Source organism: Vipera ursinii (assembly GCF_947247035.1).
Source record: "Vipera ursinii genome assembly, chromosome: 3".
NCBI lineage: Eukaryota > Metazoa > Chordata > Lepidosauria > Squamata > Viperidae > Vipera > Vipera ursinii.
In genome coordinates this window covers 179341005-179366465 of record NC_139516.1, presented here as the reverse complement: position 1 = coordinate 179366465, position 25461 = coordinate 179341005, and the positions used below count along the sequence as shown (strand labels likewise).

The 25461-nt window shown below is 33.7% G+C and overlaps 1 protein-coding gene across 1 annotated transcript in view; it reads left to right on the top strand.

Moving 5' to 3' along the window:
• The window catches only part of EYA1 (EYA transcriptional coactivator and phosphatase 1), an 84404-nt gene that overhangs the window by 22347 nt on the left and 36596 nt on the right, over positions 1–25461 (top strand). Inside the window, exons 8-12 of the mRNA XM_083359380.1 lie at positions 2716–2853; positions 9588–9670; positions 12911–13097; positions 15494–15630; positions 16482–16565. Of these exons, the coding sequence (XP_083215506.1) occupies positions 2716–2853; positions 9588–9670; positions 12911–13097; positions 15494–15630; positions 16482–16565 (629 nt within the window). The remainder of the gene's footprint in view (positions 1–2715; positions 2854–9587; positions 9671–12910; positions 13098–15493; positions 15631–16481; positions 16566–25461) is intronic.

Here is a 25461-nt window from a genome sequence, read left to right as displayed (position 1 = left end):
CTCTTAAATTTTAATTACGTACATATCAGCCTACTTTGGAGTACCTTAGTGTGGTCCATTTTTGAATGGATTCTTTCCATTCCCCCATTATGTAATATAGTATTGCTAAATGGGGAAAGTTAATAGAGATGATTTAAGTCTATAGTATTCTGATCTTCGATGTTTCCACAGTATTTTTTCTTTATATCCTTGTTTCCACATATTTAATGGACCTTCATTTTATTTATATTAGGGTTCAATATGCATGTGTAGATCCTCATAATTCTCATTACTATCATTACCAAAATTTAATAATATCATTTATATTTTTTTCTTCTAAAGATAGAGAAGGGAGTAAAATATTAGAAAACTCTTTTAAAATAAAGCCATACCATAGACTAACAGGATCAAATAAAAATTTACACCAGTACTGTATGTAATATTTCCATAATGTCAGCTTTCCTTTTTCAATAAACCTCAAGGAGAAGATGATTAGCATTGAAGAAGGTCTTAGCTTTCAGGCCTATTCATAACACAAAAATAGCTCATATATAGCTTGAAACAAAATTGGCATGATCCACTTGATGAGCTTCCTCTGTATGTCAAGCCATTATATTTATTTACTCCAAATAGATTGTTTTTGAAATATAATACAATGACTTGTGGTATGGAAACCAACCACCAAGTGAAAGTCATGTACAAGGCTGCAATACACAAAAGTTCATGAAGCATTTCCAAGAAGTCTCAAGAATGCGTAACTACTTTCCAGTACAGATTTTTCTTGCAGTCCCTAAAATTGGAAAAGAATAGTCAAATATTATGACTAGTTGTTTGATAATCTAACTAAAGACAACTTAAGACATCTTTAGACTGACTCTGCTAAATAGGATTTTTTTTTAAAAAGTATATTGTTATGCTGGAGAAAAAAGTTTCTCTAGAGCGCACCTCTATATTTGCAAATATTTTTTTAATTTAATAAGGTAAACATTTTTGGGATAGGATATGAATTTTATTTTTAGTAAGTATTTAAACCCTATTTGGTTTATTTTAATCTGTTCCTGAAAAATCTGAAGAAAAGACTGTAAAGTTAAGAAAGTATGTGTTGCTTTAATGAACAGTAGAGATGGTTTTGAAGCATATAATCCCAATTATTGTTGAATCCTGGCACAGCCACAATGGACATGTATTCTTAAGTCCATTCCGTGCTGAAAAAGACAATTTGTTCTTGTTAGTTTCGAAGCCGTGTCTGACCCATCATGACCCCATGGACAATGTTCCTCCAGGCCTTCCTGTCCTCTACCATCTTCTAGAGTCCATTTAAGCTCACGCCTCACCTCATTCTCTGTTGTCCACTTCTTCTATTGCCTTCAATCTTTCCCAGCATTAGGCTCTTCTCTAGTGAGTCCTTTTTTCTCATTAGGTGGCCAGTTGAGTTTCAGCTTCAGGATTTGGCCTTCTAAAGAGCAGTCAGGGTTGATCTCCTCTAGGACTGACCAGTTTGAATGCCTTGCAGTCCAAGGGACTCACAGGAGTCTTCTCCAGCACCACAGTTCAAAGACCTCAATTCTTTGGCACGCAGCCTTTCTTATGGTCCAACTTTCACAGCCATAGATTGCAACTGGGAAGTCCATAGCCTTGACTATACGCACTTTTGTTAGCAAGGTGATGTCTCTGCTTTTTAGTGTGCTGTCTAGATTTGCCATGGCTTTCCTCCCCAGGAGCAAGCGTCTTTTAATTTCTTGGCTGCAGTCCCTGTATGCAGTGATCTTGGAGCCCAGGAAAATAAAAACTGTCATTACCTCCATTTCTTCCCCAACTATTTGCCAGGAATTGAGAGGGCCGGATGCCACGATCTTGGCTATTAAATGGCTCTTTTGTCATAATTTGGTGTTAGAAGCCATGCTAACTGCATAAAACTTAAATGTGTATACATTGGTCCTAGCAACTGATAAATAAAAACATTGTTTAATTAATCTATAAGTTAATCATACTAAAGTTCATTGACTAAATCAAAATGTTGAATTTATTTCTGTTAGTAGGGCAAAAATAGATCATTCTTATAATATTTAAGTTTTAGGAAAATCAGTTTTAATTCAAGATAAATCCCTTATTATGAGCTTCAATTTAGAACCACATATCTTTCATCTTTCTTCTTTTTTACTACTACTTGGGGTTTATCAGTTTCTAATCATAAAGTGTTTAATAGGAAACACCCAGAAAAAATATATAGATGACTTCATATCAGTTGGAATGAGAGAGAAAAAAGTTCATCAGATACTTTAAACTAAAACGATGCTTTGTTATTGCTACTTCATGTCGTCCATTATGTTTCTCTATATATAGAGAAACTTTTGAGTAAGATCTGTATTCACAAGGCCCTTATTTTCTATTTACCCAACAATTAAACCCACCAAATCTAAAGGGCATAAATGTAATATTTTATGTTGAAACTCTGTGATCATTTTTCAGACTAGCCCCACTGAACTCAATTGAAGTTGCTTCTTAGTAAACATTCATAGAATTGCACTGTACATAATATAATCTAGGATTTGTTAATCAAGAAATCCTAAATTGATAATATTAGATTTCTGTAGGTTAAGTATTTAAATTACAGTGGTTAAATTCTTCAAAATAGATGATGAATTGTGGTTTAATACATGGATCATCATGTGATTTATTAATGCCCTCTAAGTGTTGAAAATGAACAAATAGCTTTGCTATCACTAACTGATTTAGGTGCATTGTGGGCAGGCATCAAGACAGAAGGTGGATTGACACAAACACAGTCACCTGGTCAGACAGGCTTTCTGAGCTACAGTGCAAGCTTTAGCACTCCTCAACCAGGACAAGCTCCATACAGTTACCAGATGCAAGGTCGGTATAAATGATTAGAATTCATTTGGTTTTAACATATAGTTTTGATTCATTAAATTCAGGACTTCATTCAGTGAACCAGTTGATGACAGTTGTACATTTATATATTTTGCATTTTGGTATTCAGAAATAAGGTCATTCCACATAAGCCCTGACTATGCATACATTGCATAAACTGTTATATGAATACAACATAGATATTTACGATGAAAATACCTCTAAAGGACTTGTGGATTATAAATATTCTAGCCTCCATCTGAGCAGAAACAGTGACAGTACAGGTTTTTTACTGTCTGGAAATCAAAAACATAAACATTTTTAGATGTGTTTTTGACTGCTCCACCATCTGTACATATATAAATTGTACTTAGGCGGACAGGGCTTATTGCCAGTTCATTGTTCTTGTGTCTGAATATCTGAATACAGTTTGTAAATAAGCATTTTTCATTCAAGCCACCAGTTTTAGTGATTTTGCAATATCAACAGGTTCAAAAATGTTTCTTAAAGTCTATTTCTCCATCACAATAAAATACAATAATGTGGAAAAAAATTAAAGAATATAAATCTAAGTTTGAGACAGTTGTATTCATAAGTATGGGCTTATTATCTAAAAATTTAAAATAATCTCTCAAATGAACTTGTCAGTACAATCTAGTTAATGTTGGAAGACAGCTTTGGAATTTGTTTAAGTATAAAATGTTATTGATTAAATGTTATTAACTTCAATAGTGTACATTTTTTCTAATAAACTGTATATATTTATGCCAGTATTTTTTTAAAATAGTACTCTTTTGAAATGACAAATGGAAAGAAACATAAATCTATAATTTTAAAGAGAGTCAAGTTCAACACTTACACAATTGTGATGAAGGACAGAAACTTTAACATATTAATGAGGTCTAGCTTACCTTTTAGAAAACATACAGAATCCTTTGCTGGAAAGCAAGATTAATACTTTCTGAAATAATAGTAAATTTGAATGCTGAACATGATAATCAAGTATTAAGGTTAAACTATATATTTAATCTCTGATATACAATTGCCACTTTAATCTTGTTGGGTACAATGACTTTATCATATAGTTATTCTATGTTTGCTAAATAACAACATGACTGAGAGTAAAAGTGCAGGTACTAATGAATGTGTCGTACTGTTTTTATTCTTAATATATGAAGTTTTTTATCCCTTGTGAATGCTAAATACAATTTGAATAACTAGCAAACATTTTCAAAGATATATAACTTTTTATTATTTAAAACATGTCAGCCCACACAACACTGGTGCTTTACAGATCACAAGTCTTATAATGTCTATTCAGAATGATTACTAGCTAGGAGAACAGAAAGGTATTTATATGAGGGCTAAAGAATTATAGAATTATAATTATAGATCAGTGTCAGTCATTCAAAAGAGGTATGTGACACATTTACATGAATGAAACACTTGGTAAACTGTGTTTCTCTTTGACAGTTCTAAGTGGGCATATTCACATGCATGCACATCATTTTAAGATTAGGAAAGTCTATAAACTCCCATGGATAAATATATACAAACACACTAGTTTTATTTTTATTTAGTTATTTGATTTAGAGGCCATCCGAATTATTAGTGATTTGGGGTACCACGCAGATAAAAGGAAAAGAAAAACAACATGGCAAAATCCTCAAAAGCAATTAGAACACAGTCTCAGAAGAGACTGGACAGTCATTTGTCTGAAATGGTATAGGATTTTCTGCCTGAGCAGGGAGTTGGACTAGATGACCTCCAAGGTCCTTTTCAACTTTATTATTGTTATTGTTATTATTATAATTGCAAAAGAATAAAAACTATGAGGCTTTTCAGCCATCCTTTCCCCAAACCTGGAGAAAAACTGGGTTGTTAATAATTTCTGGAAAGTTATTAGGGTATTGATATCCATTCATTGGCTTGCAATTTTAAATTATATATTTAGGAAGCAAGCTTAATTGAAACAAATAAGACAATCATAAATATTGGTAAGTTGCTGCAGTGTGACATTTATAGTAAGTAAGTAATGAATTCAGTAGGCCTCACCCAGAAATTAATCCTAGTCTGATAAATCTGTTAATCCTTGTCCTATGGTTACTAGATGATATCATGTTACTCTGCAACAGGAAATGATCAATTTATGTCAGTCATCAATACAAAACAAACCCAAAATTTAAATTCTAATGTAACACTGACAAGTTAATATTCTTGCCTTTAAAATTATCAGGTAGACCAGTGGCCCCCAACTTTTGTGGTGTGGCGGCAGGTCTGGGGCGGTGGGAGTTGAGCCGCTCCAGCCAGCTACTCATGCAGCCTGATTCCAAATAGGCCACAGCCCAGTAATGGACCACGGCTCAGGTGTTGGGGACCCCTGAGGTAGAAAATCCAGGTTTAGTTTCATGTTTATTTTGATAAATTTTGACTTTAACCATTTTATTAAAGCTTTGTGTAAAAGAAACTCATAATATTTTAGTGCAATCTAATGATGAATCCCTGTGGTTTGTGTTCTTTATCATTTTTATGTTATTATAGTTATTATTAATTTTGTACCAAGTTTATGTAATACATAAAATGTGAATCTTAATAGTTGATCCCAGACATAGGAATTTATAATTAAAATAATTAACATGGAAACTAATAGAGAGAGTCAAACATATTAGCATGTACAGGTAGCCATCAAGTTTGAACTACAAATGGAACTGGAAATTTGATCAATAAGCAATATCATTAAGTGAGTCACAACATGACCAGACCCAATTTTTACAACCATTTTTATTGTTGTTAAGCGGATCACTTGGTTGTTAAGCAAATGATAATGATAATTAAGTGAATAGTGCATCATTAAGTAAATTCTGCTTCCCCATTTGACTTTCCTTGTTGAAAGCCAACTGGGAAGGTCATAATTTGCGATCACATAGCCGCAAAATGATAAAACTGTCATAAAGGCGGGCTGGTTACCAAATGCTAAAACTGCGATCATAGGAACATGGGCGTGATGCCCCATTCACAACTTTAAGGATTGGTTATAAGTCCCTTTTTTGAGGCTGTTTTAAATTTGAATCATTGTTAAATAAAAAATTATAAGTCGGGGGACTAGCTGTAGAGCATAATGTGGGTAGTTTGGAGACCTAAACATCAAAGGCATGTCAAAAGTCATGGTTATAGCTTCTATCATGATTTGTCATATGACTTTTGTCATATGTCTTAGAATAACAGAGTTGGAAGGGACCTTGTAGGCCATTTACTCCAACCCCCCCATGGATAATTATGTTTCTCATTGTTTATGTTAATGTTACCAAAATAATAAGTTGTCTGCTTATTCATTAAAGACTTAAAAGGTATGTGTATGTTATTATACAGGAAGACATATATTCCACTATATGCCTAAATAATTGTTGCATTTGACTACTGTTAAAAGAAACTATATATACCACATTGAAAGCTACATGTAATACTGCTTGCATGGTGTTTTAGAAACAACTCCAAATATATACGTATTATTTATGCGTACATTATGGGGATGACACTATGAAAACAGATAGGTTGTCATAAGTACTTTAAAAATGGGAAAAATACAAACAGAAATTAATTATACATTATAATGCTGCCTGTCCATGGGAGTTTTGCCTTAAAACACAAGTGCTGATTTTTGTTTCATATATTTTGGACCTTAATCATAGATATTTGTATAGTCCAAGGTGTGTGTAACAAACATATAACTAGTGGTATATTTTTTAATGTAAAGTTTTATTAGTTTATAATATACGATGCAATGAAAATACAAAAGTAAATAGCAGAAAAGATATGGAAGGGAGAAGGGAGTAGAGAAGTGAAGTAAGGGAGAAAAAAAGACAATGACTTCCGACTTCCTTTGGTGCAGTAAAGTTAAATATCAACTTCAAACCTCAACTTTTTACTTTTACAAAATAATATAAACTACTGGGATATTTTTTTATGGAAGCAATGAGCAAAAATCTCTTTGCATATAAATGATGATAGTCTCTGCGTCTTTCAGGTGCCAGCAACTGAGCATATTTCATTTCTAAAACATATCTTTGGTTTTCAAAGCTGTATAATGTTTAATGTTACAATAAAGATTTTGTATTTTCGAATACAGTAGTTACTATTTTTGTAGGCTCTTAGTAACTAATGGAAGAGTAATAAACCTTTATGTGATGATAAACCTTGATAAGATGTGGCAAACATGAAAAAATTTCTACTCTAGTGGCCTGGATGCAGATTTCAGAAATCCTTTTTCTATTTCTTTCAGTTTGTGAGTCTTACTCATTCTCTATAGCAATCAGTAATAGCTATAACATTAAAAAGCCATTCTTTATAATATGCTAGTCTAGATGCAGTACTAGTTATCATTGGCTTTTTTGCATTTTTAAGGTTATGAATATGTGGTGGACCATTGCACAGTTCCAAAAGTATTAATAGTTAAAGGAATTTTAATCAAGAAGTATTTGACAGTTATTTTAATAATTGCGTAGATATTGTAGCAATGCTTGGATATTAATATTTTCTCTTTCACACTAATGAAGCCTAAATGAGACATGGGTTGCTTCATGCATTCATTAATGATTTTGTGAAATATACTGAAATGCATTTACTAATTAATATGCATTTTAAAATTATTGTTAATTGATGAATCTTGAGAAAGTATACATACAGTGCTTAAGATGTAATTCTTTAAATTTTAACCTCAGAGCAAATCCAATTGAGCTTAAAGAAAAGTGATTATGTAGGAATAGATAAAGATAAGGGCATCTGTAACAATGCATTGTAAAAGTAATTTCAGTTGCTCTATAAAGGTGTATCATATACTGTAATATAGTAGCACCAATAATGAGATCCATCATTTGCAGATGAGGGTGAAACTCATACTTCTTGCCACCAAAGAGATGTGTGAATGCATGGGATGTTTGAAGGTTACAGGGGGAAAAAGTGGAATAGTCCCTGAAGTCAGTCAGTGCAAAGCTGCTCCATGGTAGGTTAACTCCTGATCTCTGAATCCCTAGAAACAATACTGAGATTATCTTGCCACTTCCAGAGTTTTTCAGTGTTTTGGAAAAAATAAAGTGAATGGGGCTTACACTAGTCAAAATAAAATGATTTTTCATTTTTTGACCTATTTCATGCTGATAGTCCTTTAGAATATAATTATTGCAAAGACTCCATTAAGCATATTCTCAAAAAATTAATCTGAAAAAACTCTACTGCAGTCATTAACCAGCCCAAGAAAAAACTTAATCAAGATGCAACAAATACTATTAGAAATACTCATTTTACTTAGTTTCATATGTAGCTATGTTTTACATTGCTATATAATTCCACATATTATGAATATATTAAATAAGCATATATGTTGGTTAGTTGTAGTCAGGTTTATTAATATGTGTCAAGAATACAGTATTGGGGGATCTATATATGTATGGATCATCTGGTAATTTTGATCATCATTCCACTAAATTCTTGATCATCATTCCACTAAATTCTTTCTTTTCATAATTCCATCTGACAAGATTATCAAATGAATAAGACAGTTAAAGAATTATTTAGTGCATCTTTTCTGTATATACAATATTTTTATCACTTACAGCTTTTTTCTTTATTTAAATTTTCTTTTTTTAAAATCCATCCTCTACATGTTTTCTTTCTAACTATCCATATGTTCAAATTAGTTTTTGGGCTTAAAAGAAAGTACAGCTTTGTTGATAAAGACATTAAAACAAGAGGGCCATCTGTCCATTTGGGAAACAAAGTTGACAGTGAATTGCAGTATCCAGACCCTTTTAGTCAGTGGCCTTTCTACTTGAAATGCCATGTACTTGTAATAATGCTTTGTGTATCAGGAGAAACAGTAATTTCTCAAGAAAGAGAAAAGTGCTGCCCAAGGCTATATAGTCAATAACACTAAAATAATTTATAATTTTCTGTGCCTCTATTAGACACGACATAGGTTTGCCTTCAGCTAACTTTCTCATTCTATAACAAGAAGGTATACGTAGTGATGTTAAACTGCTTAAACTTAAAACTCTGGATACCTAGTTTCTTCCAGGATCAACAGAAATTAATTTTAACATAGTTTGTAACTATTTTTACATGTGAGATTGACACAATCTTTTCATATTATATCCAATATGTACCCAATCAGACTAATCACATTCTTTTTCTTAAATTACTGTTTTAAGTCAAAAGCATGTCATATACATACTACAGAGAGAGAGAGAGAGAGAGAGAGACTTCTGTCATTTGACTACCAGCTGTGGGAAAAGCAAGAAAGGGATGCTTTTCCATTTATGTCCTGTTCTTGAATGTCCTTGGTTAGCCACTATGGAAACAGAATGTTGAACTAAATATTAGGAATATGCACTATATTTTGAATTCAAAGTAATTTAAACTTTATTTTTTTGTCTTGAGGTCAGAACAGATTGTCCTCACCTTACTATTCTGAGCTTTGAACAGTTCTGTTTCTGATTTGCAACTGGTATTTTGAGTTCAAATAGGGCTAATATGTTGAGCACAAAATGGAGTTGTCAAAACAGCACTGCAACACTTCCATTAAGATTGGAACCACTATGTTAATCTTGAGATTATTCTTCAATCTTGAAAAAGAGCATTTTAAATTCAAAATGTGTCGTAGATCCCTGTTCAGCATGTTTTAATCTGACTGAATGTAGTTATACTAAAGATTTATGTACTTTCTCCTCAATGTTTTATTTCAGGAAGCAGTTTCACAACATCATCTGGAATATATGCTGGAAATAATTCACTTACAAATTCTACTGGATTCAATGGTTCGCAGCAGGTAAATATGAGAGGTGAAGTTATTTGAAATATTTTTCTTGGTTTTCATTGAAGTCTCAATGTACCTTTCCTGAAAGAATGAACATTGACTTCCTGCCCATTGTTTATAATCTTAAAAAATATGGCACAAAAATAATATGCAATGGAAAGTGTAGTAGGATTGTGAAAACAAGTGTTTTGGATGTCTTGCAAGCACGAGGATAGCATCTCCCTGCCATTCAATGAAGTAACTCAACTTCTTTAAGGCTTCCATGCAAACCATAAAGAAAATACCATTACATTAGGAGTTGCTTTAACTTAATGAGCAGTAGAAGTAATTAGGTTGCTTTAATTAATGCCAGGGAAGTGGTTTGGTTGGATGAGGTCTGAAGTTTTCTGATTATTTTTGAAGTGTTTACACGCCTAATCTTTTTCTTACTCATGCATAGCATAGTAATGAGCAAGATATAACAAGCCAAAAAAATTAAAGGCAAGCATTAGATCAGGAGTGTCAAACTGCCGGCGGGTGGGCCAGATGCGCCACAGGGAAGCCGCACCCACCCCATTGCTGGCAGTGGCAAAACTCTCCCGATACGTCGTGCGACGTCACTTGATGTCGTGAGTTTGACATGTCTGCATTGGATAAAAGGAATTATAGCTAAATATACTGCTCAAAAAAATAAAGGGAACACTTAAACAACACAATGTACTGTATTTAATAGTAGGATGTCTTATCTTGTGTTCCCTTTATTTTTTTGAGCAGTATATAATTTACCCAACATTATTTGATATATTTTCCCATATATTAATATCCTTACAAAACCTATTTGCTTCCACTGTGATCTTTATCCCATTTCCTAAATTGCCTTTTGTTCTTTAAAAGTTCGCCTGTCTTTTTCAAGATCACATCAATATCAGTAACTACAGCTTTTCTTCTTGACCCACTTACTCTTGCTTGCCATTTTGATTTGATCTTTATCTAGTTTCTCTGTGATCAAACCACTTCAGTGTATTTTCTTCGTATGAATCATTCACTTTTATATTTAATCCACACCTCTAATGTTGCCACAAGTACCTTATAGATTTATCCAAATATAAACCACCAACATACATAAATCATACTTACTTTTTATTTTACATTGAACCATTTTATTCTTACACTTCCTTCATTTCTATTACATACCTCATCACTGCTTTTGCCTATCAACTTTCAGGTCATATGTTATTCAAAACATTCCATAATTAAAGCCTATTTACTCTAGTACAAGGATTTTCAACCTTTTCACAGATTATACCACTTTTAGGATATCCCAATATTTGAGTATCACCAGTCACCTAGCAATGTATCAAAAACTTGATGACCAAAAAAAAGTGATAAAGTACACATAGTCCTCAACTTACAACAGTTTGCTTAGTGACTGTTCAAAGTTACAATGGCATTTTAAAAAGTGACATGACAATTTTTCACACTTATGACTGTTGCAACATCCCCAGGGTTATGTGATTTACATTTGGATGCTTGGCAACTGATTCATACTTATGACGGTCACAGTGTTCCAGGGTCAGGTAATCACTTTTTGCAACTTGACAAGTGAAGTCAATGTCTGGGGGGGCGTGAAGAGAGGTGAAACCCTTTCTTCCTTTCCTCCCTTCCATTGTCCCTCCCTCCCTCCCTCCATTCCTTCCTTCCTTCCTTTGTGGGCCTTTGTCTCGTCCTGAGGACTCTAATGGCAAATCCTGCACTGCGCCACTTTGGCTTGTTCCCTCTCCCGCTACACTTAGCCAGGCTGGGCATGACCTTTGTACATTTCTGAATGTTGTACTTGAACAGTAAATACCTGATCTACACATTTCATGCCCAGCATAAAACCTAATTGAATTTCCCGGATTTTGCTCACTGTCACTTCTAGAATTCACAATCAAAATACAACACCTTCCAAAGCACACTTACTGTAACTAACTAAATATTATGTATGTTTTTGTATTTATTTTTGTTGTATTTCCTTTTTATAAGGATGCAGTAAAAAATATTCTTCCAATAACATGTAATAGATGCAATCTTCACATACAGGTTAAACAAGTTGTACTATCACTCAAAAATAAATCATGGGCATATTTTAAAATGTTCTCATTTATACTGGTTTTATGTACAAACTTGCTATGTTGATAGTCTTATAGCAATCGTTATTCTTTTTCCTTCATTATCTTCGACACTTACTATTATGTATTTCCTTTTAGTTTGACACATATTTGAGAATGTATAAGTCATTCTATGCCTATAACTAGTAGTAGTAGTAGTGAGAGTTCTTGGTGTTTTCTGAGCTTGGTTTTTTCTTTTAGACATTACATTACCAACACTAGGTATATTATCAGTGAGCCCAACTAAGCTCTGAGAGCACCAAGGATCTCTCATTTCAACCCTCAGCTATAAATATTCTCCTTTATCAATGTAATAGTAGTTCTTACATAATGATCAGCTGCTTAAAGGGAGAGGAAATACCTGAAAAAGTTGATAATGTGTGCTAATGGAATAGCTCTCCTTATCTCACTTTCCATTATGAAAGGGTGCCAGAGCTACCTTTTTAAAAAGATTATAAAGCAAATATGGGTAGTCTTCAACTTACGACCTCAATTGAGTCCCAAATTTCTTTTGCTAGGTGATACAGTTGTTAAGTCAGGTGTTAAGCAAGTATTAAGTTAGTAACATGGTTGTTAAGTGAATCTGGTTTCTCCATTAACTTTGCTGGTCAGAAGGTTGCAAAAGTAAATCATGTGACCCTGCAACACTGCAACTGTCATAAATATGAGTCAATTGCCAAGTGCCTGAATTTTGATCACAAGGGGATGCTGCAACTGTTGTAAGTGTGAAAAATAGTCATAAGTCACTTTTTTCAGGGTCATTGTAACTTTGAAAGGTTACTAAATGAACGGGTGTAAGTCAAGGACTACCTGTACTTCACTCAGAAAAGGACAATTTGAAATTATCTAGAACTTTGGAGTTTACTTTTATTTTAGTAACAGAATCTTAAAGCTTTTTAAAATTCAGTGTATAACTTTCATTTTCAGAATTTACAGTAGTTCAATTTTTGTAGAAACAATTTCTAAAATTATCTGCTCTTTAAAAATAAAGTAAGAATAATAATTTATTTAAAGCTAAGGTAACAGAAAATGCATACAGAATTTGAATTTATATTAGAAGTAAATAAAATGTAATTGCATGCTGATGGAAAGTGTAATTCAGCATTTCCCTTGCCTCTGATAGGAATATCCATCTTATCCCACCTTTGGCCAGGGTCAATATGCACAGTATTATAATAGCTCTCCGTATCCCCCACATTATATGGCAAGCAGCAACACTAGCCCGACAACTCCTTCCTCCAATGCAACTTACCAACTTCAAGACCCACCAACTGGCATCACAAATCAAGCTGTAACAGATCCTACAGCAGGTAATTGCTCTATTTTATTGTCTCAATAAACATAGTGGATGCATAAAGATATAAAAGGTAAAGGTTCCTCCGCACATGCGTGCTAGTTGTTTCCAACTCTAGGGGCCGGTGCTCATCTCCGTTTCAAAGCCAAAGAGCCAGCGCTTGTCCGAGGACGTCTCCATGGTCATGTGGCCAGCATGACTAGACGCCAAAGGCGCATGGAAGGCTGTTACCTTCCCACCGTAGTGGTCCCTATTTTTCTACTTGCATTTTTACGTGCTTTCGAACTGCTAGGTTGGCAGAAGCTGGGACGAGTAACAGGCGCTCACTCTGTTATGTGACAGTCGGGATTTGACCCGCCAAACTGCCGACCTTCTGATCGACAAGCTCAGCGTCGTAACCCACTGAGCCACCGCGTCCCTGCATAAAGATATAAATTTATGTTATTGTTTTGTCAGTACTGAAAAGATGGGTTAAAGGTAAATTATATAGCAATGAATTTTCAGGTGCATGATTTGCTACAGTTCTTGTAAAATAGTCAAAGTTTGCAGTAATAAAAATTGCAAGATGAGGAATAGTATTTAAAGAGTTTGACTTCCTTACATAAACTATTTTAAGTGCTGGGCTAAGAGTGCAGTTTTTTTAGCTGCTTATACTGTATGTGAGCATGCTTAAACAAAGAGATTTGTTTTGAATAAGCTCATAAAAATAGTTCCAGAACAAGATATTTTGAGAAAAGCAATCTTTGGCCACAAAACATTACATACAGGTTTTTCTGGTGGCGGGCAGAGAGGAAAAAGATGTAGAATTGTATTTCTGGCTGTTCTATTTAGGGAACTACATGCACAACCAAAATTTCAAACTACAATATGTATAACTTTAAAGTAAATTTAATTCCAACAAGTTAGACTCAAAAGATTATTATTTTTATTTGTTCTCATGGAGATAACAGATGAGAAGATAAAGAACTGGAGAAAATCACAAAATACAAAGACTGCAAATAGAAGTAGAATGGCTGTGGCAAGGGGTTGGACTAGAATTCCTCCAAGATCCCTTCCAACAATCTTTTGTTCTATGTACTAAAGAAAAGATAGTACCAATACTAGCATGCACCTAAGGTACAATCCCAAAACAACTTGTCCATAGAGAGCGCAATGTGTTGGAACACCTTGTTTCTCTATTCCCAGTTTTTGTTATGTTTGTACTAAGGTCAGGACTTAGATTGACATACCCAGATTATACCTCTCTGAAGAAATGTTGTTCTGACTAGCAGACGGGATAAGTAAACGTTTGAAAATTTGTTTCATTGATTTCGGTGGCTGAATGTGCCTGTGTATGCACTAAGCTGAGTTAAGATACTGAGCTAGTATTCTTCTCTTATAAAGTTACCAAGTAGCTCTTATTGGCTAATATCAATACTTCCAAATGAACAAGCATCCTAGTAATCACCTGAAGATTGTCATAAAACTATGAGAGACTTTTGTCTCCTCTTCCCAAAGGAAAATATTCCTACTTCATGATAGATTGATTATGGGTTATAAGTGCAATAGATAGAGGAAGGATCTTTCTAGGAAAGAACTCATGGGCCTTCTTGAAAACAATTCTGATTAAATATAAAGGATATATATATATTCTTGAAAAAATTGAATTAATTATACAAAGGTAAACTGAAACTATTATTGTAAGTCTATCGTATTACGAACCTTGACCTTCCTGAAAAATCTCTTTGGGAATGCTTAATTCGTATTATTTTCACTAACCCTATAATATAGTTAAAATTGATCATGAGCTTAAGCCATGAGTAAGAATGTAAAATTAGCCGCACATGTGCTAACTATTTATTTTGATAAGCACTGAAACCAAATTCTGTCCCAAATTCCCTTTGTACAAAGGATAGTACTTTTGGCTACTGAAAAACACCATTATGTGATTTTTTTTCAGAAAAAAAATAATTGGAAGGATCTCTTCAAATCTCTCCAACAAATAACCAAAATTTATTTTTTGTCTCTATAAAAATTGCCATACCAATTTAGCACCTCATTTATTACTAGCACAACTTAAAATAAAAGTTTTTGTGGTGATAATTTTTTTAAAAATGGCGAATAAAGAAGTATATTTAATTGATATCAGCAAAATTTAGATATTCTTAACTGGAACATATTTTGGGTTCTTAAAAATTGGAAGTCATTTTTTTAAGCAATGCCCTTGATAATAGACAGAAAGTGAACTTCTATTATGTATTGATTGTTTTGGATAAGATTAGAAAAAGATCTTCCAGGTATGCTAATATTAACACAAATGAATGCTACGGTATACACAAGATTGACCAAATCTGTGCAGCTTACTTAAAATAATGAAGTTCAGAAAGCTACAATTGAATTAAAATATGAGCAATTTTCTCTTCTCTTTTTCAGCAGAGTATAGTACAATTCCTACAACACCCATTAAAGATTCAGAGGCAGACAGGTTGCGTCGCAGCTCAGATGGTAAATCACGTGGCCGAGGCAGAAGGAATAACAATCCTTCACCACCACCTGACTCTGACCTAGAGGTATTGGATGCGAAGCAGCTATTTATTTGTATATTGATTTATTCTTTTTAGCAGCGTTAGAGAGAGTTGGTAAGGAAAGCAAAGATGAATTCATGAAAATTGTTGAAAACAGTAAAATTAGCTGAAACAACACTTAGCAACACTTCTGTATTTTTACAAGTAAGTTTTCTTCGACAAAATAATTCATCTCTAGCTGAACTGTTGTTTCTTTCTCAAGGTAAACAGTTACGTAATTCTTTCATGACTGTATATATATATAGTTATGTAGTTCAGTTCAAACCTTGAATATCACATTTTAAAAAGAACTAAATTACAATTAATGTACTAGTAAGTTGATTGTGTTTATGGGTACAACAATCAACTAATGAACTAAGAGTGTGGGTTTGCAGGTGAAAAGCAACTTTTATTGTCTAATTTGTGTTTGAATTTATAACATTCAACAATTAATTGAATCTACCCTTACTGCTATAAATATTTGGATCTAGCTTGAACTAACTTCATGACAGTTATATATATGGACTAAAGATATGTTTACTTCTGAAATGATTTTGAAGATATATTTTGAAAAGCAGAGGAACACGAGCTTAGTATATCCCAGTACCTGAATTATTTTTTAAAACTTTGCATAAACATGAAAAAGATATGATTGTTTTAATAAGCAACCATCCATTTTAAATCTTGATAAATTTTGCATTATGTCATTATTGTTGACATAGCATGGACATTGGTCTGAAATTGAATAAAAAATAGATAAGCTTATAATAAGTACACCTTTCAGAACAATTCCTTTAGGTAAGTCTACTATAGTTACCAACATGACAAGTATAAATATTTTGATTTTATTTTTACAGAGAGTATTCATTTGGGATTTGGATGAGACAATCATCGTTTTCCATTCACTTCTCACAGGATCATATGCTAACAGATATGGAAGAGTAAGTATAAAAGACAACATTCAGAAGCAATCTATAGAAAAAACTAAAAGCTTAGTTTAATAGGATGAAGTATTGAAGCTAAAAGTGAAATAAAAACAATAATTGTCATTGGGTTTTCAGTGCTTATGAAACATTGGAAGTAAATGGTCAGTTCTGGAGACCTTCTGGAAATCTGAAAAGAAATCACATCCTAGAAATATCCATATTTTGTAAAGAAATCAATACAAATGTTTCCATGTAGTCACCAGGAGCTGATAGTGAATTCAGAAAACTTTTACCAAATAATTGTAAAAGTAAACTTATTTATATACTTAATAAACTTGCCACTCTAAATAATAGCATATCTCTAAATAGATAAAATCTCTATTTTTCCACTGGATGAAGGAAAAAAGGTACAAAATTATTAAATGCAATTTGTTATTAGAATTTTAAAATGAAGTAAATCCAACATGGTATGGATAAAAAAAATGTTCAGTTCCAGCTTTTTAATACTGGACATAAATAAAATATTTTATGGGAACTACATAAAGAACTTTCTATATATGCCTGTCTGGATTATCTGTTATTTTTTTAGATTAGTATTACAAACTGTAGTAATATACCACTATAATGAAAAATAAATTAAATCTTGCTATTAAATAAATGGGCTATACATAGTACAGAGGTTATGATATGATAAAATAATTTATTGATGGATGGATGGATTATATGTCATCAGGTTATTAACTTTTAGTGACCACATAGCTAGATTTTTCCATGATAATCTCTACCATTTTCTAATGGCGCATTTACTGCCATTGCAACTGAATCTACTCACTCTTCTGCTGGTCCTCCTCTTCCTCCTCCTCTTCCACCACCACCACTACCACTTTCCTCTTCTTAGGTGTGTCTAGTTAACAGAAATAGATATGTCTAGCCTAATGAAGAGAAGGATTAGGAGTGACATGATACAGTAAATGGCTAAATTGTCTACTTGAGTGGCTGTCAGAAAGAAGAGCTTATTTTCCAAAGCACTTGAGAGCAGGACAAGAAGCAATGGGTGGAAGCTAGCTAAGGAGGATAGAATAAGAACTCCTGCTTGGGTAGAGGGTTGGACTAGAAGATTCCAAGGTCCCTTCCACTCCATAATTTTATTATTTTCAGCATTAAAGACTTTTCCAGAGGGCTAGGTCTTTGCATAATTTGTCCCAAGTAGAATAATTTGAGGATGGTTTTTACCTCTGGGAAGAACTTAAGATTGATTTGTTCGTTGACCCAGTTGTTTATTTTCTTGCCTATCTATAAAGGTCTCAAAAAAACCTTTTCAACACCCTACTTTAAAAGTAAAGCTACTCTTTCTGTCCAACTTTCACTTCCATAGAGTGTCACAGACAAAATTTGCCTGCACGATTCTGACCTTTATAGACCTATTAGGGCATATGAATATCTTTTCCTAGGCCTTCATTGTTACTACCAAGTGCTAATGTGTAGCATATTTCTTGAATGCTGATTTTTCTTTCTGTTGATACTTGATCCTAAAAGGCAGAAATCTATCTTCTGCTTCAATATAATTATTGCCAATTTTAAGGCTGGTTGTTGTATCTATTACAGGTAGTCTTCACCTAACTACTACGTTTGGGACTAGCAGTTCTATCAGTCACTGACACAGTCATTAAGTGATCATATGACCACAACATGCAATTTTACTGCTGGCTTCTCCATTGACTCTGATTGTCAGAAAATGGTTGCAAAAAGTGCAAATGGTGTGATTGTTCAATGCTGTGATGATCAAGACACTTGGTAACCATTGTGAACAAATTTCCAAGTACCCAAAATGTGTCTTGTGACTGCAAGAGGCAGGGTAGTGCAATATTTTACAGCATCTGGAAGTACTCTACACAGCATAAGGTACCCATTCCGAGGCCATCATGACCACACCATTAAATGACCAGTTGTAATTCAAGGACTACCTGTAATAGCAATCACTACTGAGGCATATAGCAAAGGTTATAATTGGGCCATGAAGCTAATTTTTGAACACTGTTGTAGGCTTGAATGGTTGCTGACTGAATGATAGGATCTGAGGGCTACATGTAGAAATGAAATTCAGACAAATAACAAACGATTCAATTTAGGATTGCGTCTCTGTTTAAAAATGGCACAGATATGTATAGCCTGAAGTAGGTGATACAGTTAAAAATTAACTGTGTAATAGATATAGTTGCTATCCTCTTTTTACTACAGTAAAAATCTATATAGTAGTTTATTATTTTAAATGTACTTATTGCACACTAAAAGTTAACATGATATACACATTTTATATAACATTAACAATTTAAGAAGGTAGATAAAAACTAATAACTAATAGCTAGAATGAAGGGAATAAAGAAAAATGAAATAAAAAAGAACAAAGCCAAAAGTGTGTGTGTGTGTGTGTGTGTGTGAGTGTGTGTGTGTATGATATTTCCAATTTTGTTTTACAAAGATTATAAGGATAAGTGTAAATTAAGCTCTTACTCTGTGGTTAGACCATTACTTACATATTACTATAATCTAAATAACACTTTTTCCCAGTTATTTATCCATCAGTCCTAAAAGAAAAGTGTGTGGTTTCAGATTTTTCAGCAATAGCCTTGAATAAAGCTTGGCGGGAGTTACACAAAGAAAAGGTTTTGAAGTAGCGAGTCTACATTATCAGAAAGCTACTTGCATAACTTTGGATATAATTATTGATGTGGACATAAACAAAAAGTTGTTTATAAGACTCATTCAATAATTTTTTTTCATACTAATCGTGATAGCAGTAAAATCCCTAGAGGAGAGAATTATTATATTTTTTCAAGAATAAAGTATATAATTTGAATGCTGTTGAAAAACAGTTTTCTGTGAGCACTACCTTGAATATAAATCACTTGCAACAATAACTAACAGCTGTGTAGATATTTTGCTGAAAAGAAAGTATAGAACTAGTGGGAGATGTTCTTTAAATATATGCAGTGATGCCTTCTGTGCATCTGTGGCTATTTGTTTATTATTTATTAGTTCACCAGTGACTAGCTGAGATGCATTGTGAGGTGGACAGGTCCTCCTACCTGGGAACTGATTTTTTGATGCCCAAATTTCCCATGCAAAAAATGGAACAAGAATTGGAAAGTAGGAAAAGTAAAATGTAAATGAATGCCAGGGTTTGTATTGATGCTTTCCTAGTCTCATTATCAAACACTTATTTTTAATTCTTCAAAGAGAAAACTGATTGCCAGTTTAGATTAAATGGAAACTAATTTGATTCAGATCCTGAAAGAGGTAGGAAATCACTGTGCAGAAGAGCATTAAAAGAAGACTATGGAACAGACTTAGCTAAAATTCTGATAATTTGTTTATGTAGCGGTACTTTTGGTTCAACACCTCATCATTTGAAGTTTGTAGTGTTAATATGAAGGTTTTTTTGTTCCTTTGATTGTAGGAGATATATGTCATAACATGTTACATAAAAAGAAGGGGAAAGCCCACAGAAGTATTCAATTCGGACTTTCCAGCTAACTGGAAAATAAGCTGAGGCAGGAACAAAAAGTGAACTTTCCTGTTTTTCAACTCCCACTTCACCAGAAAACAAAAGGAGCAAGGATTTTAAGATGACATACTAATGTGTGTAGTCAGTGCTTTTTTTCTAAAAAAAAAAAAAAAAGGTGCCAGAACTCAGAGGTGCTGCCAGTGGAAGCGATGCCGGTGTCTCGCTAGGCATCACCGCCCGTCCTTTGCACCCCCGCCCCTGTGGCTCAGAGCATCATATATTGTTATGTATATACTAGGTTAATTATTTAAAGACTGAAGTGCAACATAACTAGATTCTAAATAATCTATTTTTCAAAACACACAACAGTCCAAACAGTAAAAATAAAGTCCAAATTAAGAATATTTCATTCTTAATTTAAAGTGGTTTAGTTAATTTAAAGTGGTTTAGTTGTAATAGATGGTTATAGATTCAAAATGGTTTTCAAGAGTGTACAAAAGATACTATTTTTTCTAGCATCAGCTAAATTAGACATATTACATTGAGAAAAATGTGTCTCATTTCTTTCCTGTTACTTTTATTGATTTCATTGCAGAGATGTTAACATAGGAAATAGATTATTTTGTTATCTAATTTTACCTTCCAAAATTAATTTAATTTAATTTAATTTAATAATTTAATTTGTATACCGCCCTTCTCCCGAAGGACTCAGGGTGGTGAACAGGGCAATACATAATAAAAAACCGGGTACAAAAATTAAAAAGTGACAGAAAGCAGATGAAAAATGTGAGGTTCTTTCCTGCTGGCTTTTTTGAATTAGCTGTTTTAGATTCTAAAACTTTAGTTCCTAAAGAAGTAACCTTGTAAATAATTTTAATGTCCTCCTCTAGTGCAGGGTAGGCAACCTTGGCTTTTTATGACTCAAGGACTTCAACTCCCAGAATTCCTGAGCCAGCATGTCTCAGCTTGGAAACCTCTCTCTTTCCCCTCAGCATGGCTGGCTCAGGATTTCTAGGAGTTGATGTGCATGAGTCATAAAAAAGAGCCAGGATTGCCTACTCCTAAAGCCAATAGAGGGAGATATTTTTTTTTTTTGCAAAAAAAAAAGGTGCCGGCATGCCATTCTAAGTGTTCTATGAGGAAAAAAAGCCCTGTGTGTAGTAATAAATCATAATAAATAATGCCATTCATATTTATAAATAGTACTTTTTAAATGGTTCATTGCACTTTTCAAACATTTAATTTTGCAATAATTATTCAGAAATGAATTAAAATAACAAAGATTAAGATTCTAATGTTACATTATTTTATATCAGTCTACTAGCCAGCTCTAGCCATTATTATTTTTGTGTTCAAGAATACAACCCTTAAAAAAATGTTGTGCTATTTAATATTTAGATTCTCTGTCAGGGTCTAAGTGAACAAAGATATTTTATCTCCAAAGACTTGTATAGGGTTAAAACACAATCAGCTCAAAATATACTGAAGATAAATTTTTGTTCTAGTTCAGTGAATATGAGAATCTAGTAGAAAACCAATATTAATCATAATAATAGGGTTCTGTCGCTTTGAATGTGGGAGAAATGGAGGTAATTAAATTAATGGAGTTTGTGTAGACAATTGCTTAGATTTAAGCAAGAATTCAGGACTACAAACTTTGTTCACCACTGGAACCAGAAGTTATGAATGTAAGATTTCTTTTCTCAGTTAGTGTAAACAGTTACGTATCTAGCATTTGTTTTAATTCACAATAGCTGAATTAGTTATCTTTTGAAAACTTACAAATAGGACTTTATATAGATTATTTTTCCATTTTACTTGTTATGGTTTGCTAAGTTTAAATATTAAGCAAAATAATATGATTGATTCTTACAATAATAATTACCTGTTTTTAATGATCCCGTTATGTAAAACAGTTACTTGCAAGACGCTAGCTACTTGAATAGCTAGCATTTAACTAGCTTACTTTACCTCACTTAGGTATAATTTAGATTATCTCCAGACTTTTTCAGTCACATTTTTTAGAAGCGTTCTATTCATTTCTTTACAATTCTACTCTTGTATATCATTATATTCAGATATATTCCAAATCTGCAATTTTTACGCTATGTATCAGTTTATACAGTCTAAAAATCTCTAAAATGTGAACATAATATTGAAAGACAATGATTAATAATCCAAAATATATTTATTTTAAGGTACAGTATTGTTTCGCAGATCCTTTTGTATGTCTGCTTTTCCTTTTATTTTCCTTTCTTTCTACTGTAAAAGTGTTATTTTATTCCAAATAATCTTGTATGTTGCCCACTGTTATCTTTACATTCATCACTTTTTGCTCTTTCATATTCTTTAAATTACTTGCATCTGATCTTAATTTCTTTATTTTGGCCTCCAATCTTATCTCCACTTTGGGATTAAATATGAATATTTTTGATTTTTCTCATTTTGCTACTCAATTTTTGTAACTACCACTGCTATACTATGGGCAAGCTGATTGGTCTGTTTGATAGATGTTATTTTGACCCTTGCAAGCATCTTATACTCATCTTTCATTTTGGGGGTCATCACTTTCTTGTGCTAGCAGTTTGTCTTCCTACTAGTGATTGTGCATATGCCGTAATTTTTTTCTTTTTTTTCTTCTTGTCAAAAAGTCAGTTCATAGGTTGTTTCTGTGCTGATCTGTACTAGTTCTTTTGTTATTACTTGTTCTACAACTTGTGGCCCATGGGGCACATACAGCCTTGGACAAGTATAATGTGACCCCATAAGATCATAAAAAATATAAACAAATAAAATTTGTTCTTTATATACCTTAATTATATTAAATATTAAAATGCATCCCAAGACAATTCCTCTTCACTTGATGTGGCCCAGGCAAGCCAAAAATTGGAAAATCATTTTCTAAGTTATCATTTTTATTGTTTATATCAGCTATTCCCTCTATATTTCCAATTGTTATCTCAGTTTTTTCTACTACTGTAGCTAGTAGACTACTGTAGGTAGTCCTTGACTTATGATCACAATAGGGACTAGAAAATTCAAGTGGTATTGTTATTAAATAAGATAGCACATAACCACCCTCAATTTTATGATCTTTTTTGACACAGTCATTACATGGTTGTTAGATTCAACATTACATGACCACTACTTGCAACCTTTTCTACTGGCTTCCCCATTGACTTTGCTTGTTGGAAGTCATCTGGAAAGATCACAAATGGCAATCACATGACCATAGATGCTGCAACAATCATAAATGCATGACAGTTACCAAGCATCCAAATCACAATCACCATGATGTTGTCACAGTCATCAGTGCAAGGACTGGTGATACATTATTTTTTTCAGTGCCATTGTTACTTCCAATAGTCACTAAATAAATAGTTGTTGAGTATGGACTACCTATATTGTTTTTGGGTCTTCCATTGTCACAATTTTTCTAAACTTCTTCCAGTTCTGCATTCCTGAATATTTTATTTCTGATAATGAATCTCCTTTTATTTGCTAATAGTTGTTCAGCAATATTTGAGTTTGGATAAATTCTAAAATTCAAACATTCGCTTAAGTAGCTTCATATTGTTGGTTCGGATTTATAATAGGCCATAATGGCTTGGTTTTTGAATCACAGTCCTGCTGCCCACTTGTCAGTTGCCTTGTGAAAAAGCACCTTTGGGATTTGTCATGCCATTGTTTTTAATCAGTCTGTGCGGTCTTCTTGTAGCAGCTAAATAAGTGGTCCATTCTTCAGCTTCTTTGCAGAGATGGCATTTGCTGTCTGTTTCTTTCTTATTCCTCTTCTTTTTCCTCCTCCTTCTCTTCATTTCCATTTTCGGATTTATTTATTTATTTTATTTTAATTCCATTTATGTCCCGCCCTTCTCCGAAGACTCAGGGCGGCTTACAAGCTTAGCAGTAGCCTTCATTCTATGTATATGCCTGCTTATTAGGGCTTTCACACACACCCCAAGCGGCATTATTACAAAGTCAGCTTAATTGCCCCCAACAATCTGGGTCCTCATTTTACCTACCTCGGAAGGATGGAAGGCTGAGTCAACCTTGAGCCTGGTGGTCAAGTGGAAGGTTTAAATTAAATACAGGGCACCCCAATGTATTTTAGTTAGAAGTCAAGAATGCTCTGTGGTTAAGGATTTTTTTCTTTAAGAAAAGGGGAGACTATAATGAAATATTAGTCCATATCTCTTTATGTAATAATCCTAATATGGATTGGGCAGTAATACATTTAAATTGGAGTAGGGAAAAAAACCTTGGGTGGGCTGATCATAATATTTATTTTAGTGTAATATCTTCTCACTGAATTCACTGGGATTTAATCCAAGAAAATAAAACTGTAACTCCTTTCAGCTTTTGTTTTTGGTTTTTATTCCAACTTTATCTTCAGATGTAATAAAATATTATATATGCAATTCTTTTTCCAGTAAGAATTAAATTGTTTCTTCCATATGTGAACATTCCTTATGTATATATATTAGGGAAGAAAGGGATAATAAGACCAAAAATATTTATTGGGTTGGTTGGTCGGTTGATGTGCCACCCATCTCGTGTAGAAGCGACTCTAGACAACTGCAGGAAGTTGTATATAGAGCAGACATGTCAAACACAAGGCCCGGGGGCCAGATCCGGCCCGTGAAGTGGTTTCATGCGGCCCATGAAGCCATCCTGGAAACAGTGAGGGAACAGCCCCCACTGCCTTGGCCCTGGCCCAGAGACCCTCCTTCTGCCAGAGACCCTCAGATCTGTCCCACTCCTGCCTAGGCCCCCATAGGCACCCTTGATGCAAACGATGTAGAGCTGGCCATGCCCACCCAGTAGTCCATACGCACTCTAGCCACACCCACCCAGTAGGCCATGCCCACCCAGGCCACACCCACCTGGCCCCCTGAGGGCAACTGCAATGCTGATGCGGTTCTCAATGAAATTGAGTTTGACACCCCTGATATAGAGGATTAAAAAACCTGTGCCATCTGCATAGTTCCAAACAAGAGGCCATGAAACACTGTATCTTAAGGCATATTACATAAAATATGCTTCTGATATAACAATGTCTACAAAATCAGTTTCCAACTTTAGAACTTCCAGATGAGTTTTTTGTTGGCCTACTCAGTCAAAACATCTTTGATAAAAAAAGAAAAAAAAATCAGTGCTTTACAGTGACTTCACTGATTTTCATATTCTAACAGGATGTCAGGGCATGCCTCAAAAGATGGTAGTATTCATCCATTGAGCAGTAATCTGAGATCATGTAGACTTTTACATAAGCTGGTGCTCTGCATAACCAGAGTTTCAGTTTTCTTCAAGGCTTGCACATGGAAGCATCTGTTAGTAGGGTGTCCACAAGGAAACTGTATACTATTGGCTCCTTTTTAAAGCTGTAAAGATTCTTTTATTTTT